This window comes from Monodon monoceros, unplaced genomic scaffold (assembly GCF_005190385.1).
Source record: "Monodon monoceros isolate NGI ecotype Baffin Bay Population unplaced genomic scaffold, NGI_Narwhal_1 Super_Scaffold_1, whole genome shotgun sequence".
NCBI classification, from domain to species: Eukaryota; Metazoa; Chordata; class Mammalia; order Artiodactyla; family Monodontidae; genus Monodon; species Monodon monoceros.
In genome coordinates, this window is record NW_021703765.1 from 36423094 (window position 1) to 36443118 (window position 20025).

Here is a 20025-nt window from a genome sequence, read left to right on the forward strand (position 1 = left end):
CTTTTCATCAAACACCTAAAAATTTCCATGCATTCAGCTGTTCTTGGTAGTAATGTACCTGCCAGCAGGGAATTTCAATTTATCAACCTAGCTTCAATAAAAATCCTTTTGAATGGCTGGACTTTTCATCCTCCTGATATGCAAGACAGGTGTATTTATAACTTCATATTTTCTTTTACATATTCAACCAATTATTTTCTGAAGTTTTTGGATTATCCCTTTTAATTGTCATCATTTATGTGCAATATATCATTCAATTTTGTTTTTATTTTGTTATTTGCAATATAAACAAAATGGAAAAGTTATAGTAAATAGCATTTTGATTGTGTGTAGTGTGTAAACTATTATTCGGAGGGCATATAAAGCTAAAATGATAGTTCTTGGCCTAGAAGCCCACACTTTTGGAAATCATTTTGAAAAAAAATCTAAGAAGAAAATCTATCTAATACTTTGAAAATGAATTTTAATAGTCATTAAAAAGAGCTTTACAATGATATGTAATTTGTATGAACATATATTGTGAAAGGACATAGCCGAACTTGCCCAACACAAGATCTGATACATAATAGGCATTCAGTGAATAGTAGCCAGTATTGCCACATATGGTCACCACTCATGTACTCTATTGTATAGCAGCAATGAGTTCTGCTGTTCAAACCTACCACATAAACCCAAGTAGTGCCTGTAAGGCTCTAGTTTGAGGTTTGGGAATTTTAATTTAGTTCCTCTTCTCTACCTTGGAAGGATAACACATTATGTGCTAGGCACATGAGGGGACCTGGTTAAGTTCTAAAAATATTTGTGTGAATGTACAGGTGAGAAAAAAGTCTGATTTTTTTAAAAAAGGATTTTGTTACAGTTAGGATTCTAGGCACAAGTACAAGAAAGCGTTGCAATTTGGCTGTTGTGTGTAAGGCTAAGTTTCTTCCTATCAAGTTATAAAAACAAATTCTAGGGCTTCCCTGGTGGCGCAGTGGTTGAGAGTCCACCTGCCGATGCAGGGGACGCGGGTTCGTGCCCCGGTCCGGGAAGATCCCACATGCCGCGGAGCGGCTGGGCCCGTGAGCCATGGCCACTGAGTCTGCACGTCCGGAGCCTGTGCTCTGCAACGGGAGAGGCCACGACAGTGAGGGGCCCGCGTACCGCAAAAAACAAAAACAAAAAAAACCCCAAAAAACCCAAATTCTAACTCTTAAAGTAAGTTTGTCGGATTCCTACTCTAAATCAGAATTTTATAGGCTTAGTGCCTACACCTAAGAACAAAATTCAAGTTTCACACAGTGTGAGAAAATGAAAAAACACTGAAATTTGGGACCAGAAGAAAGAAAGAAAGAAGTAAAAGACATCCAAATAGTTAAGAAGTAAAATTATCTCTTTGAATGACATGGTTTTATATGTAGGAAACCCTAAAGACTCCACACACACACAAAACCTGTTAGAACTAAAAAATGAATCTGGTGAAGCTGCAGTATACAAAATCAAAATACAAAAATTAGCTGTGTCTCTTTACACCAACAATGATCTATCAGAAAAGGAAATCAAGAAAAAAATCTCATTTATGATAGCATAAGAAAGAATAAAATGCTTGGGAATAAATTTAATCAAGGAGGTGAAAGATTTGTACACTGAAAACTATAAAACATTGAAGAAAAGAATTGAAAAAGACACAGGTAAATGGAAAAATATCCTGTGTTCATAGATTAAAATAATTAAAATTGTTAAAATAGCCATACTACCCAAAGTGATATACAGATTCAATGTAATCTCTAACAAAATTCCAATGAAATTTTTTGTAGAAATAGGAAAAACAACCTTAAAATTCATATGGAACCACAAAAGACTCCGAATAGCCAAAGCAATCTTGAGAAAGAAGAGCAAAGTTGGAGGAATCCCACTTCTTGATTTCAAATTGTATTACAAACAGTATGGTACTGGCATAAAAAAAGACACATAGACTCACTGGAGAGAGTCAAGTGCCCAGAAATAAACCCAAGCATAAATGGTCAATTGATTTTCAACAAGGGTGTCAAGATATGCAATGGGGAAAGGAAAACCTCTTTAATAAATACGACAGCATGTGGGAAAACTGAATATCCACATGCAAAAGAATGAAACTGGACCCTCATCTTACACTATACACAAAAATCAACTCAAGATGGATTAAAGACTGAAATGTAAGACCAGAGACTATAAAACTCCTAGAAGAAAACACAGGGAGAAAGCTCCTGACATTAGCCTTCAAAATGCTTTTTTGCATGTGACACCAAAAGCTCAAGCAACAAAAGCAAAAATAAACCAGTGGGACTACATCAAATAAAAAAGCTTCTGCACCGCAAAGGAAACATTCAACAAAGTGAAATGGCAACCTACAGATTGGGATTAAAATATCTGCAAGCTATACATCTGATAAGGGGTTAATATCCAAAATATATAAGGAACTCTTACAACTCAACAGCAAAAGGCAAACAGTCTGATGAAAAAATGGGCAAAGGACCTGAATAGACACTTTCCCAAAGAAGACATAGAAAAACACTGTCTTCAAGACAGAAGTTTAAGTTTTAGATTGCAGGGTACTTGGATCCTTCCAGCCTGGGTTGGCAGAGTGTGGTCTCAGGTTCCCAATATTCTGAGCCTGCGTCCCTCAATCTCAAACTCAGTGGGCAAGGAGTCTCCACAAGCCACCTTCAAGTCAGCCTGTGAGCATGACTGTGCACTGGGAATTGCTCTATAGAAAGCTTGGCAAGGTGGAAACTTACAGCAAAAATTTCAGAACACATTAAGCATATGGTCTGACAGCAAAGGAACAAGGTCTTAAAAAAAAAAGAACAAATTAAGCTATTATTTTTTAAAAGTTCCCCAAATAAGCTATTAAGTCCTTCAAAGCACATACACAAATATTTTCCAACCTCCCTCAACAAAAAACAAGCTCTACAAAATCATCCCTCTTGACATAGCTCAAAAAACAAACCAAACAAGTAAAACAAAAACCATCAACTTGGTGCTGCTAGAAATAGGCTAACTACAGTTCCGGTTCCAAAAATTCACTAATTGGGCATGATTTGGTGAGATCAGTCTTTCTCTCTTCACATCTCACAGGGAAAAATAAAAAAAGACGTCAAGAGTACCAGTCTTAACTCTTACGAGTCAGGAAAGAACAGAGAGAAGGAGCCTTAGTAACCTTTCACTTCAGGGACCGAGCGTGTTAAGCCTGCTGCTGCAGACCTGGTATTTGCCTCTGTCTATCAGTTTGGAAGGAATCATTATTGCGCTGTCATATGACTGAGAGATAGAAACTCCACCGGTATTTTAAAAAGTGACAAGATATCTGTTTCACTGAACAATCCCAGAAGATAGTCTTCATTTTAATATAAAATGTTCCAGATTTACATACCTGAATAGAAAAAAGATACCAACATATAAAAAATATACTGCACGCAACAGACTTTTCTCCTTGGTCAAATTTGAAATAAAAGATTTGAAGATCCAAAGCTACCTTAATGCAAATAAGTGCCTGTTGCAAGTATACTGTTTGATGAAATTGGCATACATCAAGTACAATTAGAAAGGTTATTTATAATGAAGAAATACATAATTCTGCATCTTAATGGGGGTGACAATTACAGCTGATGGTTGTTAATTAACGTTAACTTCTTTTGCTCTGGGTCTCAGAGATTTCTTATAAGGTCTGTATGCTGGCAATGGACACAACTAATTCTGCAAGGTACAAAAGGGGTAGTTATCAGCAACATTTGTGCTCACAACAAATTCACTGGTAACTTGCCCAGCTCTGGCTCCACACTGGAGACCTGAGGATCAAGTAGAATTGGTAAACTCTGACTCAGTGTCGTGGCAGGAAAGGTATTTGTTCAACTTTCTGAGCAAAGGCTCACCTACCCACCAGGTGTTCAGAATGACAGAGAAAAGCCCCTCCAGTTCTCTCTCCTGGTGGAATGGTCTGTGGGTGTTGCCTGTTCCAGGCAAGCAGAAATGCAAGGCATTGTTTAGTTCAGTGGTGCCACCCTCCTGTACCGAGATGCCCACTGTGCTTACTTTCTTGGACAGCTCAGGGGTGTGTGATCAGTATTGGAGGCCGGAAGTAAGATGGAAAGAGAGAAGCACTGCAGGTCTCAGCACAGAAAACTATTATAAAGCCCTCTTTGCTTGTGCTGTAAATTACATATTTATTTTGTTAGCATGAGATAGATGAATATTTCCACATACAAAGGTGCCCTGCTAAAATCACGATAAGTGATATTAATGTCCTCTGGTCAGTATTATTGAGCCTCGAAAGCAATAAACTTTATGCGTCAATAAATATGACATTTGCAACATAATTAACATTCCTTTACTGTCTTTAGCACTTATTACACATTGTAACCACAAGTCTACAATACATTATTCACATTTGGGGTGTCACCAAGTGATGGATTGCTGTAGGAGAGGCTGTCCTTTAAATAAATCAACAAATAAAAATGCAAATGTTAACATTTTCAGCCACAACTTCTCCCATCTTGAATGCAGAATGAAAATTTCACATTACATTGACACGCAGCAGAGAGAACAATTAACAACGTACACTGTGAATGAGAAAGATGACTTTGCCAAGCTAGGTTTTATCACCTGCACATGGACCCACATGGGACTCTTATAGATGCCAGCACTTTTCAGAGAACAAAGGAAACCTGTCGCCACTGGCATCTGTCCCATCCCCATCCTTTTCTGCAGGTCTTGAAAATTCTTGGAATTTAGGGTGGACAGGGAATGGACTTTTATTCTTGTTCTCCTCAGTACTTTCAAAGGTTTCTTGGAAGGAAGAACAACAGGCTTTCCTCTTGCGTTAAGAGTTTATATGTAAAAGCAGTCTATAAAAAATGCCTTTTCTACACTTTGAAATAAAAATAAATCAAACAATCTTGATTCTGAAGTCTGGAAAGCAACCACTGTGCCTTCCTGGTAACTGATTTTCATAGTACTGAATCTTTTTTTTTCAACTCTGCACTTTGTATAATAGACCTATAATAGGCCATCAAGCACTTCTAAGGATAAAATCTGGTGTGCTGCACATTGTTTTGTTTAGCCAAATGCTCATTATTTAAGAAGCTTCTGAGAATCTGTATTTAGCTGAACTGCAGCATTAAGAACTAATAAAGAATCCTTTTTTTAAGGTTTGTAGATATGAGTCTTCACAGCAATTTTAACCTGGGCTTGTAAAACTCTACAAAGTTGATATGGCCATGTCAGAAAATGTGTGCTGAGGATGTACTATAAAACCCTTACTGGGGAAAGATTTTATTCTTCTTTTTCATGCTTTTCTCTAAACTGAAGTGCAATCATCAAAAACACATTAGAGTAGTGTTAAAGATCTCATTGAAGATCTTAGTGTCAAAGATAGGAAAATTCATTAAGTTTGAAAATCCAGATTGTCTTTCCTCTTTACCTATTAACTCCTCCAAAGAAATCCCTCAAGATGAGCTAGGATGGATCCTCTCTGAGCACAAGCATTCATCCACAATGTTAAGTGGTCCAAGGTGGAAGCCCCATCAACCTTTCAGAGCCACAACTCACTGTAGGTCTTTGGCAGAATGCCATGCATGGTAGCATTAAAAATAAAAGAAAGGAGTAATGGACAAAGAATGTGGTAAACTAGTTAAATTTTCTTTTGACTGTGGGTGGCTTCCAAAATAGGGACGTTGTCATTGTCAACTATTGTAATATTTAAGATCATGGGCTTTGGAGTCTGAAATGCTGGCTCTACCTCTTACTAGCTATGTGACCTTAGGCAAGTCACTCAATCTCTCTGAACCTTAGTTTCCCGATTTTTAAAATGAGTATGAGAGTAGTACCACCTCATAGGCTGTGATGAAGATTAAATCAGATAATGCGTACAAAGGGCTGGGCACATAGTAGGTGCTTAATAGGTGATAGCCATTATTATTATCCTCTGTGTTAAGAGTCATTTCCCAAAAGTTCTTAATTAAGTCTTAAAATCTGTATTTATCTGATAAGATGCTAGGAATTTAAGTGGCCAATCATATCCCCAAGGAAACATAAACCAAGCCCTTTTGGTGTTGATGTTTATATATTCAGCCTTAAATGCATAATATGGGAGTTGGCTTATTAGATATGAGAAATTTTAATAACATATTTCTTTTCCTGACTCCAGAAAAGGCTGATCAAAGTATTAACTCCTCAAATGTCTCTGGTATAAGTAAATGTTGACAGTCACTTAACTGTAGTACAAAACCCACTACAGTTTTTAATATCAATGAATTCAGTTAGTTAAGCTTATAGTCCACGTGTATAACCATTCCATGATAAGTTGGGAAGGACCTGCTGCTAAACAGATTTTTTGATGAAAGGCAGGATTAGCTTTGTGTTTCTGTGGAAATCCTTGTCAATTGCCATTATCAATTAAGGAAAAGCATGCATAAAGGAAAGGGTTCCATGAGTTCAACCTTGTCATATCTAGATGCTTCCAAATAAGGGCCTCTCTCTTGAGTAGGAGGCATTAACAATTGTCAAGATTTTTCAATACTTATTAAATAACTCAAAAAAAGTTCTTATCTGCAGAATATTAAAACCAAGTATCCCTGAAACTTACCGGGGGGTGTCATGTTGCAATGATGCTGTGGTTGTGATTACAAGCTCCTTTTGGCTTCCTGTTGTCATAGGAGATGTGGATGCATCTTTTCTAACTTCTGCCATTGTCCCTGCATGAACAATAAAGGAAATAATTTGGGCACTTAATAAAAGGAAAAGTCTATTCTGAGTAATATATTCGTATAGGAATCCCCAAGCTTTAGAAGCAAGCCATTTTCCCCCATGAAATGAAACAATGGCAGATGGAAAACTCAGTGAGTTGTTTTGGTTTTGTAAACATCAGTGATCCATAATATGTTGTTTTTAAAAAAGTGCATTTGTGCAATAACAGACTAACTAGAGATTGTGTTTTTAAACCTGATGGCCTATCAAAGTCCTGCTGATTTGGGTTTATTGTAAAAATGCCCAAGGAGGTAGACTGGTTTATTTTGTTCCTTTTAACTATCAATATCATAAGAAAAGTTCTTTCCTCTCTTTGACAAAATTGATAATTTCAGCACTTTGTACTTCTACACCCTCCAAATTAAATTGATCCTAACCCCAGAACTTTTAAGGTAGACATAAATCTTGAATATTTCTTTTAAACAACTCAACATGTACGATGCTAAACAAGTAAGATGCAAAAACAAGTAAGATGTTAAAACAAGTAAGATGCTCAACTAACCATTCTAGGGCTGATTTGGTCTTTGTTCCTTTCTAGCAAGAAACGTTTAGTTGATAATTACTTTCTTCTTCTGGAGTGCTCAAGACTAAGATCGCATGGACAGAAAGACCTTTTGTTTTTGTTTGTTTTATAATTATTATTATTTCTAATAATAAGAAATTTATCCTTTTAAAAAAATTAACAAAATTGCCAACTTTTTATTTATTAAAAATACAATAAGGCTTTTTCACATATCAAATTCTCACGTTATAGCTGGAAGAGACCTTGGACATCATCTCATCCTGCTTCTTATTTGATAGATGCTTTTTGTAGGACGAGCTCTCAGTAATGTTTTATTTTTAAAAAAATTTTTATTGGAGTATAGTTGATTTACAATGTTGTGTTAGTTTCTGCTGTACAGCAAAGTGAATCGGTTATACATATACATATATCGACTCTTTTTTAGATTCTTTTCCCATATAGGTCATTACAGAGTATTGAGAAGAGTTCCCTGTGTTATACAGCAGGTCCTTATTAGTTATCTATTTTATATATAGTAGTGTGTATATGTCAATCCCAATCTCCCAATTTATCTCTCTCCCTTGCCTCCCCACTTTCCCCCTGGTAACCATAAGTTTGTTTTCTACATCTGTGACTCTGTTTCTGTTTTGTAAGTAAGTTCATTTGTGCTATTTTTTTAGATTCCACATATAAGTGATATCATATGATATTTGCCTTTATCTTTCCGACTTGCTTCACTCAGTATGACAATCTCTGGGTCCATCCATGTTGCTGCAAATGGCACTGTTTTGTTCTTTTTCATGGCTGAGTAATATTCCATTGTATATATGTACCACTTCTTCTTTATTCATTCCTCTGTCAATGGACATTTAGGTTGCTTCCATGTCCTGGCTACTGTAAACAGTGCTGCAATGAACACTGGGGTGCATGTATCCTTTTGAATTATGGTCTTCTCAAGGTATACGCCCAATAGTGGGATTGCTGGGTCGTATGGTAGTTCTATTTTTAGGTTTTTAAGGAACCTCCACAGTGTTCTCCACAGTGGCTGTATCAAGTTACATTCCCACCAATAGCGCAAGAGGGTTCCCTTTTCTCCACACCCTCTCCAGCATTGGTTATTTGCAGACTTTTTGATGATGGCCATTCTGATTGGTGTGAGGTGAGGTATCATTGTAGTTTTGATTTGCATTTCTCTAATAATTAGCAGTGGTGAGCAGATTTTCATGCGCTTTTTGGCCATCTATATGTCTTCTTTGGAGAAATGTCTATTTAGGTCTTCTGCCCATTTTATGATTGGCTTATTTGTATTTTGATAACAAGCTGCATGAGCAGTTTGTGTATTCTGGAGATTAATCCCTGGTCAGTTGCTTCATTTGCAAATATTTTCTAACATGTTTTGGGTTGTCTTTTCTTTCTGTTGATGGTTTCCTTTGCTGTGCAAAAGTTTTAAGTTTAATCAGGTCCCACTCATTTATTTTTGTTTTTATTTTCATTACTCTAGGAGGCGGATTAAAAAAGATATTGCTGTGATTTATGTCAGAGAGTGTTCTGCCTATGTTTTCCTCTAAGAGTTTTATAGTATCTGGCCTTAAACTTAGGTCTTTAATCCATTTTGAGTTTATTTCTGTGTATGGTGTTAGGGAGTGTTTAATTTCATTCTTTTACATGTAGCTGTCCAGTTTTCCCAGCACCACTTACTGAAAAGACTATCTTTTCTCCATTGTATGTTCTTGCCTCCTTTGTCATAGACTAGGTGACTGTAGGTGCATGGGTTTATCTCTGGACTTTCTACCCTGTTCCATTGATCTGTATTTCTGCTTTTGTGCCAGTACCATACTGTTTTGATTGCTGTAGCTTTGTAGTATAGTCTGAATTCAGGGAGCCTGATTCCTCTACCTCTGTTTTTCTTTCTCAAGATTGCTTTAACTATCCAGGGTCTTTTGTGTTTCTACACAAATGTAAAAGTTTTTATTCTAATTCTGTGAAAAATGCCATTGGTAATTTGATAGGGATTACATTGAATCTGGAGATTGCTTTGGGTAGTCTAGTCATTTTCACAATATTGATTCTTCCAATCCAAGAACATGGTATATCTCTCCATCTGTTAGTGTCACCTTTAAGTTTTTTTTCATCAGTATCTTATAATTTTCTAAGTACAGGTCTTTTGCCTCTTTAGGGAGGTTTATTCCTAGGTATTTTATTCTTTTGGATGCAATGGTAAATGGAATTGTTTTCTTAATTTCTCTTTCTGATCTTTCATTGTTAGTGTATAGGAATGCAAGAGATTTCTGTGTATTAATTTTGTATCCTGCAATTTTACCAAATTCATTGACGAGTTCTAGTAGTTTTCTGGTGCCATCTTTAGGATTTTCTATGTAAAGTATCATGCCCTCTGCAAACAGTGACAGTTTCACTTCTTCTTTTCCAATTTGTAGCCCTTTTATTTCTTTTTCTTCTCTGATTGCTGTGGCTAGGACATCCAGAACTATGTTGAATAAAAGTGGCGAGAGTGGACATCCTTGTCTTGTTCCTGATCTTAGAGGAAATGCTTTCAGTTTTTCACCATTGAGAATGATGTTTGCTGTGGGTTTGTTGTATATGACCTTTATTATGTTGAGGTAGGTTCCCTCTATGCTCACTTTCTGGAGATTTTTTATCATAAGTGGTGTTGAATTTTGTCCAAAGCTTTTTCTGCATCTATTGAGATGATCATATGGTTTTTATTCTTCAGTTTGTTAATGTGGTGTATCACATTGATTGATTTATGTATATTGAAGAAACCTTGCATCCTTGGGATAAATCCCACTTGATCATGGTGTATGATCTTTTTAAGGTGTTGTTGGATTTGGTTTGCTAGTATTTTGTTGAGGATTTTTGCGTCTATGTTCATCAGTGATATTGGTATGTAATTTTCCTTTTTTGTGATATCTTTGTCTGGTTTTAGTATCAGGGTGATGGTGGCCTCATAGAATGAGCTTGGAAGTGTTCCTTCCTCTGCAATTTTTTGGAAGAGCTTCAGAAGGATAGGTGTTAACTCTTCTCTAAATGTTTGACAGAATTCACCTGTGAAGCCATCTGGTCCTGGACTTTTGTTTGTTGAAAGTTTTAAAATCACAGTGTCAATTTCAGTAGTTGTGATTGGTCAGTTCTTTTTTTTTTTTCTTCCTGGTTCAGTCTTGGAAGGCTGTACCTTTCTAAAAATTTGACCATTTCTTCTAGGTTGTCCATTTTACTGGCATATAGTTGCTTGTAGTAGTTTCTTATGATCCTTTGTATTTCTGTGATGTCAGTTGTAACTTCTCCTTTCTCATTTCTAATTTTATTGATTTGACTCCTCCTCTGCCTTTTTTTCTTGATGAGTCTGGCTAAAGGTTTATCAATTCTCTTTGCCTTCTCAAAGAACCAGCTTTTAGTTTCATTGATCTTTGCTATTGCTTTCTTAACCTCTATTTCATTTATTTCTGCTCTGATCTTTATGATTTCTTTCCTTCTACTAACTTTGGGTTTTATTTGTTCTTCTTTCTCTAGTTGCTTTAGGTGTAAGGTTAGGTTGTTTATTTGAGATTTTTCTTGTTTCCTGAGGTACGATTGTATTGCTATAAACTTCCCTCTTAGAACTGCTTTTACTGCAACCCATAGGTTTTGGATCACCATGTTTTTGTTGTCATTTGTCTCTAGGTATTTTTTGATTTCCTCTTTGATTTCTTCAGTGATCCATTGGTTGTTTAGTAACACATTGTTTAGCCTCCATGTGTTTGTGTTTTTTACAGTTTTTTTTTTCCTGTAATTGATTTCTAATCTCATAGCATTGTGGTCAGAAAAGATGCTTGAAATGATTTCAATTTTCTTAAATTTACGAAGGCTTGATTTGTGACCCGTGATGTGTCTATTCTGGAGAATGTTCCATGTACACTTGAGAAGAAAGTGTATTCTGTTGTTTTTGGATGGAATGTCCTATAAATATCAATTAAGTCTCTCTGGTCTAATGTATCATTTAAGGCTTGTGTTTCCTTATTTTCTGTTTGGATGATCTATCCATTGGTGTAAGTGGGGTGTTAAAGACCCCCAATATTACTGTGTTACTGTCAATTTTCCTTTTTATGGCTGTTAGCATTTGCCTTATATATTGAGGTTCTCCTATGTGGGTTCATATATATTTACAGTTGTTATATCTTCTTCATGGATTGATCCCTTGATCATTATGTAGTGTCCTTCATTGTCATTTCTAATTTAAAATTCTATTTTGTCAGATATGAGTATTGCTACTCCAGCTTTCTTTTGATTTCCATTTGCATGGAATATCTTTTTCTATCCATTCACTTTCAGTCTATATGTGCCTCTAGGTCTGAAGTGGATCTCTTGTAGACAGCATATATATGGGTCTTGTTTTTGTATCCACTCAGCCAGTTTATGCCTTTTGGTTGGAGCACTTAATCCATTTACATTTTAAGGTAATTATTGATATGTATGTTCCTATTGCCATTTTCTTAATTGCTTTGGGTTTGTTTTTGTAGGTCTTTTTTCTTCCCTTCCTCTTTTGTTCTCTTCTCTTGTGGCTTGATGACCATCTTTAGTATTGTGTTTGGGTTGCTTTTTCTTTTGTGTGTGTGTTATCTATTGTAGTTTTCTGGTTTGCATTTCCCATGAGCTTTTGAAATAGCAGTCTATATATATACAAGGTTGTTTTAAGTTGCTGGTCTCTGCATTTCAAATGCAATTCCCATTTCCTGCATTTGTACTCTCCTCTTCTCATGGCTGCTGGTTTAGATGTCATATTTGTGTGTGGACGATTTCCTCCTTTTACTGTATTTTTGCCTCTACCAGTGAGCTTTCCCATTTGTGATTTTCTTATTTCTAGATGTGGCCTCTTTATTTTCCTCCCTGACTAGAGAAGTTCCTTTAGTATTTGTTGTAAAGCTGGTTTGGTGGTGCTGAATTCTCTTAGCTTTTGCTCCCCTGTAAAGCTTTTGATTTCTCTGTTGAATCTGAATGAGAGCCTTGCTGGGTAGAGTATTCTTGGCTGCAGGTTTTTCCCTTTCATCACTTTAAATATATTGTGCCACTCCCTTCTGGCCTGCAGAGTTCCTGCTGAAAAGTTAGCTGATAACCTTATGGGGATTCCCTTGCATGTTATTTGTTGCTTTTTCCTTGTTGCTTTTAATATTTTTCCTTTGTATTTAATTTTTGTCAGTTTGATTAATATAATACAATATAATATTATAATTAATATATAATCTCAGGCCCTTTCTCTTTCTCTTCTTCTTCTGGGACCCCTATAATGTGAATATTGGTGAGTTTAATGTTGTCCCAGAGGTCTCTTAAACTGTCTTCATTTCCTTTCATTTGCTTTTCTTTATTCTGTTCTGCAGAAGTGATTTCCACCACTCTGTCCTCCAGCTCACTTATTCGTTCTTCTGCCTCAGTTATTCTGCTATTGATTCCTTCTAGTATATTTTTCATTTCAGTTGTTCATCTCTGTTTGTTTGTTCTTTAGATCTTCTATCTCTTTGTTAAACATTTCTTGTATCTTCTCAGTCTGTCTCCATCCTTTTTCCGAGATTTTGGATCATCTTCACTATCATTACTCTGAATTCTTTTTCAGGTAGATTGCCTATCTCCTCTTCATTTAGTTGTTGTTGTAGGTTCTTTATCTTGCTTCTTCGTGTGCAACATATTTCTTTGTCATCTCATTTTGTCTAACTTACTGTGTTCGTAGTCTCCTTTCTGCAGGCTGCAGGACTGTAGTTCCTCTTGCTTCTAGTGTCTGCCCCCTGGTGGGTGAGGTTGGTCCAGGGTCTTGTGCAGGCTTCCTGGTGGGAGGGAATGGTGCTTGCCCTTTTGTGGGTGGAGTTGGGTCTTGTCCCTCTGGTGGGCAAGGCCGTGTCGGGGGGGGGGGGGGGGGGGGGGGGGGGGGGGGGTGTTTTGGGATGGCTGCAAGCTTAGTACGACTTAGTATGACTTGGACAGGCAGCCTGTCTGCTGATGGGTGGGGCTGCATTCCTGTCTTGCTGGTTGTTTGGCCTGAGGCATTCCAGCATTGGAACCTGCAGGCTGTTGGGTGGGGCTGGGCCTTGGTGCCGAAATGGGGACCTCTGGGAGAGCTCATGCCAATTAATATTCCCTGGGGCCTCTGCTACTAGTGTCCTCGCCCCCACTGTGAGCTACATCCAACCCCTGCCTCCCCACAAGACCCTCCAAGACCCCTAGGTAGGTTTAGCCAGGCTCCTATGGAGGTACTGCTTTGTGCTGTGTCCCAGTGCATTTGAGACCTCATGTGTGCCCTCCAAGAGTACAGTCTCCATTTCTCCCAGCCCCATGGAGCTCCTACACTCAAGCCCCACTGGCCTTCAAGGCTAAATGCTCTGGGGGTTCCTCCTCCCGATCCCAGACCCTTAGACTCTCTTGAAGGGCTATTTTTATATGGGAACATCCCTGTGTAGCCTGTGTGGGTTTTATATATATATATATATATATATATATATATTTTTTTTTTTTTTTTGGTGCAAGGGCTATTTTTAGTATGGATGTCTGCTCCCTCTTTCCTCAGTGTATGCTGGACGTTATCCCCTTGATAGGGGTTTAACTGGTGCTGTGGTGACTAGAGCCTGCCCTGGGTATTGTGTGGGGCCTCCCCTTTGCTCTGTGGTTGTCGGGGTGGGGTCTGCTCCCTAGTTGGAGTAGAGACCCCAGATCTGTTTCTTAGCTGTGTTTCTGATCTGTGATGTGAGGTAGGTGGGATTGGAGCAGTCCCACTGGGAGAGAAGCCACTGAGTATTCCTCCTCTGGAGCTGTTCACCTGTGAGCATGCTATGTTGTGTCACCTTCCACCTGTTGTGTGAGCTCACAAGTTACTCTGTTATTGGCACTATTCTCAGCCCCATCTTAACTGTCAGTATGCTGGCAGCTGGCCCTGGAGTCTCTCAGGCGTTGTTTTTACCAGGCCACCAACATAGATACACTGAAGTCACATCCCAAGATTGCGGTAATCCTGGATCTGGACCCACTGTGGGCACTATGGGGCAGCTCTGACTCTGACCTGGACCAACCCCTGCATGTACGTGCCCACAAAGTTCACACCTGCTAAAGCCAGACCCACCTCAGTTGCAGGAGCACTTGTTGTCTGTTCAGATGTTCCGCAGGCGCTGAGTTTACCAAGCCAGTTGCAGGGTTTTAATCTGTGGTTTGTGCAGGTAAAAGGAGAGATTTCAGCTCTTCTTCCTTAGTCGCACAGCCCCTGGGGCTCAGCTTTGGTTTCAGCCCCACCTCTGCATGTGGGCCATCCATAGGCATCTGCTCCCTGCCCAGTCGAGAGGGGGTGGAGGCAGTGACCGGGGGTGCACTGGCATGCTTTGGTGGTAGGGGCAGAGGTGGCGACTGCTGGGGACGTGCGAACCCGCTCCAGCAGGAACCCCTCCTAGTGCCTCTGGGGGCGGGGGCCGGAGGGCGGGGAGAGAGGCTGTCATGGTGGCCCTGCCCTTCACATGTCACTTAACAATGGCGCTTCACTTCCATGGTGGTCTGGGCTTCCTCCAGGAGCATTCCCAGTTGTGGAGTTCCTCACTCCCATCCCTTCAGGCTGTCTCCACACAGCCCACAGCACTCCTCTCCCCAGGTCTGCTCTCCAAATCCCACATTCCAACATCCAGCCCCCGTCCACACCAGCAGACACACAACTCAGGCTGGGGCATGCAGGGCTGTGTCATGGACCATCTGTGTAGGTCTCACTCTGTCCTGCCTGCCACAGACTGGCTGCTGTGCTCTCCTTCAGGCCCCTGACGCTCCCCTTCTGTCTCAGTTGATCTCCCCACTGGCAATGGGGGTTCCCTGGGTGCAGGAACCTCTCCTCTCCTTCAGCTCCTCCCAAAGCCCCCCACCGGGTGCAGGTCCCGTCCTGCTTCCTCTTTTCTTTTTTTCCTTTTCTCTTTTCCGCCCCCCCGGTTATGTGGGGATCTTTTCTTATCCTTTTAGGTGTCCGAGGTCCTCTGCTAGTGTTCAGCAGGTGCTCTGTAAGAATTGTTCCATTTGTAGATGTATTCTTGATGCCCCTGTGGGAAGAGGTGAACTCCATGTCCTCCTACTCTGCCATCTTCTCCTTCTCCCCGCTTCTTCTTAATATTATTTTCCACATAACACAAAACATTCCTGTCTTTTTCTTGGAAGACTATAAAAATCTCATTCACAATTTTCTTCTGGTTCCTAGGAAACTGTTGCCCAGGCTACTGAAAGAAGTTATTTGGGAAGAGTCACTATTTCTTTGAGAAAAGGGTGAATATTCAAATGACCTGAAATCAGCTTTGGCTCTGGAATACCAGACCAAGAATACCATGTGCTAACTCTGGAAGTGGCACAGTTTAAGTGTGACCAGAGAAAATCAGGCCTGGAGAAGGCAAGAGTCTTATATCTGCAGAGATTAGCAACAAAACAACCACCAAGATCCTTGGTATTCAAAAGCCATACTCAGTATTGACTGTTCTCTATCATGTAGAGATATAAAAGACCAGTCATCCAAATGTACAATTCAGACTTATATACAAACCTGTGGGACCTTCAACCTAAACCAGTACTTTCTCATACTGGACACAAACTCCATTAGTTCACACAATGCATTCAGTCAGTAAATGTTTACCAAGTACCTAATGATTCACAGGGGCTGGTGCTAGGATTAATCTCAGGCTTAGTTTATGGAGAGGGGAAGGAAGATGTGAGAGTAAGAAATGAGATACTGTGAACAATCTGGTAAAGAATCATAAATAACTCAAGGCAGTATAAGGTAATAATAACAGCTAACAGATATAGTATGCTTAGTATGTGCCTGGTACTGTTCTAAGCCTTTTCCATATACAATGTATTCTTTAAAAAAAAAATAGCTTTATTGAAGTATAATTTGAGTACCATAAAATTTACCCCTCTTAAGTGTACAGTTTGATAAATAGTAGTAAATTTATTCAGCTATGAAAGCATGGCCACAACCCAGTTTTTAATATTTTTGTCATGAATTTACTTATTCATTTTTGTAATCCAGTTTTAGAATATTTCATCACTTCAAAAAGTTCCCTCATGCCCATTTGTAGTCAATCTCTTCTCCCTGTTTGGTCTGCTCCCATTACCCTCCAGCTCTATCTTTATAGATAGAGTTTTGCCATTTCCAGAAATACATACTATTTCTTAATATATAATTTACAGATAAGGAAAAAAAGCTGTAGGGGACTTAAATGACCTGCCCAAGATCACAAAGCTAGTAAGTGACCAGCATTCATATCCAGCCAATCTGATCCCAGGGTTTTTACCGTTATGCTATACTGCTGTAAAAAATAATATGAAAAGTCTGAGGAATTAAGAAGTGGGAGAGATCACATCTGGCTGTAGGATTAGGGAAGATCTGATGCAGGAGGTGAACTTTTGAAAGAAAGGAATAAGGAGTATGGAATTAGCAAAAGCATTAAATTAGAAAACCTTAAGGCTAAATATTTAATGTATTCAGGAAATATTTATTGAGCATCACTATGTCCTTTTAGCTTGCTAATCACTTTAAATCACTTTATCTGCATTATCTCATTAATCTTTATAGCAGTCCATAAATTATATTATTGTCCTCAATTTACAGATAAGGAAGTGAAAACTGTGAAAAGGTCAAGAAGCGTGTCCAATATCACATAGGGGCTGGTCGGAACAAGGCTGGGCTTTGAATGCAGTCAAGGTCTATTTGGCTCTGAATTGCAAACTCTTAAACATTGTGTTAGTTGAGCTCTAAAATAAAACAAAGCAGCAACAACAATTTAAAAACCCAAACTGGGACTTCCCTGGCAGTCCAGTGGTTAAGACTCTCTGCTCCCAATGCAGGGGGCATGGGTTCGATCCTTGGTCAGGGAACTAAGATCCTGTGTGCCACACGGTGTGGCCTAAAAAATAAATAAATAAAAATTAAATAAACAAACAAATAAATGAATAAATTTAAAAAAACCCAAACTGATCTTTGGAGAGATTATTCTTGTGGCGGAACTTAGAATAGAGTGGAACAGAGAGAATGGAGGCAGGCAAAGCAGTTCACTACGACTACAACTGCTGGGTAGAATCTTGGGTGATAGAAGGGGAAATTAAAATAGGCAGTAGGAGGAGAAACAACTGGAAGGGATTTGTGGCTGAGGTGAGAGGGGAGAAGAAATGCCTGGTAGTGATAAGAAGAGAAATATCTTTTTAGTCACTATCATGGAAAACCTGAACATTAGTCTTTTTTTTTTTTTTTTTTCCGTTTTGATACTTCTGTCAAAAACTTGGTTGAGGCAATTGATATTTGATGGGGAAAATTTTAAAAAGAAATTTTAACAGAGCGTGCAGGGACTTCTATGTACTTCAAGAGTACGTAGAATTATGAGGAATCCCTCATAATTGCAGGCACAATAATGTATGTATACATGCTCATTCATTTTTCTGGGTAAAGAGACCATAGTTTTCATTATATTCGGAAAGGGACCCCAAAAAGTTAAGAATGATTACTCTAAGGCATAGGGCAAGTTTATTCCTTTTTCTTAATTCTATAAGCTCTATTCCTTATTAAGTTTCCAGAAAGCTATATATCAGCTTTTAATTACATTTGTTCCTTCTATAAAATTTGATTTAATATTAAGTATACCAACAATTACACAGTTAATGCATATTCACAGAATGACATATCTCTCTATATTTATACACACACACACACACACACACACACACAACCACACACACACAAACACAATGTACACATTTCAAAAATAAAAGTGCTGGTAAGACTATCATCCACTAAGCAGATAAATCTCATGTATAAATGCATATGTTTATATATATGTAAATATATGTGAATATATTTATGTAAATAAACACACATATATTTTTGCATACACAGATGGAATTGAACATAACGGATCATGTCCCATTTATATAGAGCTGGTGGTATGTCTGCTCATCCATCAATCGACATCTCATGATAAGAAAACTTCTTAGAGTTAACATTGAAGAAAACTCTGTTTCTCGACCCTTTGTTTCATTTTGCATTTTTAAAATAGCTGAGCTATATTATAGCATTCAGTTTAGTTTAAAGAATAAATGAAAAACAAAATACCAGGGTGAGCCCTTTCTAGATCGAGAAATAAAATACTGGCAGCATACAACCTGGAAGCATCACCAATACCCATTCCCGATTACAATCTCTTCTCACATCCAAGAGCCAGCCACGATTCTCGTAAGTACTCCCTTTCTATTCTCTATAGTTTTACCACTTATGTGTGCATCCCAAAATGTGATTTAGTTTTGACACTTTTGAACTTTATACAAATAGAAATATACTGTATATATTCTTTTTGAGACTTTTTTTGCTCAGTATTATGTCTGTGAAATTGACCTGTGTTGATGATTTATGTAGCTGCAGTTTGTGTTCTTTGCTATACAGTATTCCACTGTATGCATTTATGACTTTTTATCCACTCTGTGATTGATGGACATTTGGAATATTTCTGGTTTCGGGCTAATGTGAATAATGCTGCTGTGACAGAGGCCGCTAGTTATCCACCAAAACACACTCTTCCCTTCTTCCGGGCTACACAGCTAGATTATATTCCTCAGTCTTCCCTGTAATTATGTATGGTCAGGTGGAAAACTAGTGGGCACTACATGGGCCATTTCAGGCCTGTCCTATAAAAACCTTGAAGCCTTTCACATGTACTCTTCCATACCCTTCCTACTCTTTGTTGACCTGCTATGGCAGGGCCAACAGTTTCTTACACAAACTCTTTTAAAAAACAAAGGAGAAAAAAAAGACTTCCTGACTCATTAAAAAAGAAAACTGGTGAAATACTCATTTACCATTTTAATCATTTTAATGTGTACAATTCACTGGCAATAGGTGCATTATAATGAATGTTGTAAAACCATTGTCACGCTCTAGTTCCATAACTTTTTCATCACTCTAAATGGAAACCCTGTACCAATTAAGCAGTCATTCTCTCCTTTTTCCCCTCCTCCTGAGCCCCTGTAAACCACTAATTTCTTTTGTCTATTCTGGATATTTCATATAAGTAAAATCATACAACATGATTCCATCAACATGGCCTTTTGTATCTGGCTACTTTCACTTAGCAAAATGTTTTCAAGGTTCATCCACATTGTAGCATATATCAGAAGTTTATTCCTTCTTCTGGTTAAATTATATTCCACTGTATGTATATATTGCATTTTGTTTATACATTCATCTGTTCATGGACATTTGCGTTGTTCCCACCTTTTGGATATTATGAATAGAGTTGTTATGATCATTTCTGTACAAGATTTGCTTGAAAGCATTTTGTCAATTACTTTGGGTATAAACTTATGAGTGGAATTGATGAGTTATATGGTAATACTATGTTTAATGTATTGAGGAATCACCAAAGTGTTTTCCACAATGGCTCCATAATTTTAAAGTTCTAGCAGCAATGTAGGAGGGTTCTGATTTCTCTGTATCCTAACTTATTTTACATTTTAAAAATTATAACAATCGTAGTGGATGTTAAAGGGGGTATCTTATTTGATTGGATTTCCCTAATGATTAGGGATGTTGAACATCATTTCATGCTTGTTGGCCATTTGTACATCTTCTTCAGAGAAATGTCTTTTAATGTACTTTGCCCAGTTTTTAAATGGGTTGTCTTTTTGTTTTTGAGTTGTAATAGTTCTTTATATATTCTGTATTCCAGACCCATGTAAGATACATGATTTTCAAATTTTTAACCCACTCTGTGGACTATCTT

At 38.1% G+C, this 20025-nt stretch overlaps 1 protein-coding gene across 3 annotated transcripts in view; it reads right to left on the bottom strand.

The window, feature by feature from the left end:
• KIAA1328 (KIAA1328 ortholog) overlaps positions 1–20025 on the bottom strand; it is a 368530-nt gene that overhangs the window by 47313 nt on the left and 301192 nt on the right. For 2 of the 3 annotated variants that reach the window (XM_029224084.1, XM_029224098.1), the window contains one exon: positions 6602–6710. In XM_029224084.1, the coding sequence (XP_029079917.1) occupies positions 6602–6710 (109 nt within the window). Of the gene's footprint in view, positions 1–6601; positions 6711–14987; positions 15310–20025 lie in introns of those variants that run through there. The other variant, XM_029224091.1, reaches the window with a different exon arrangement.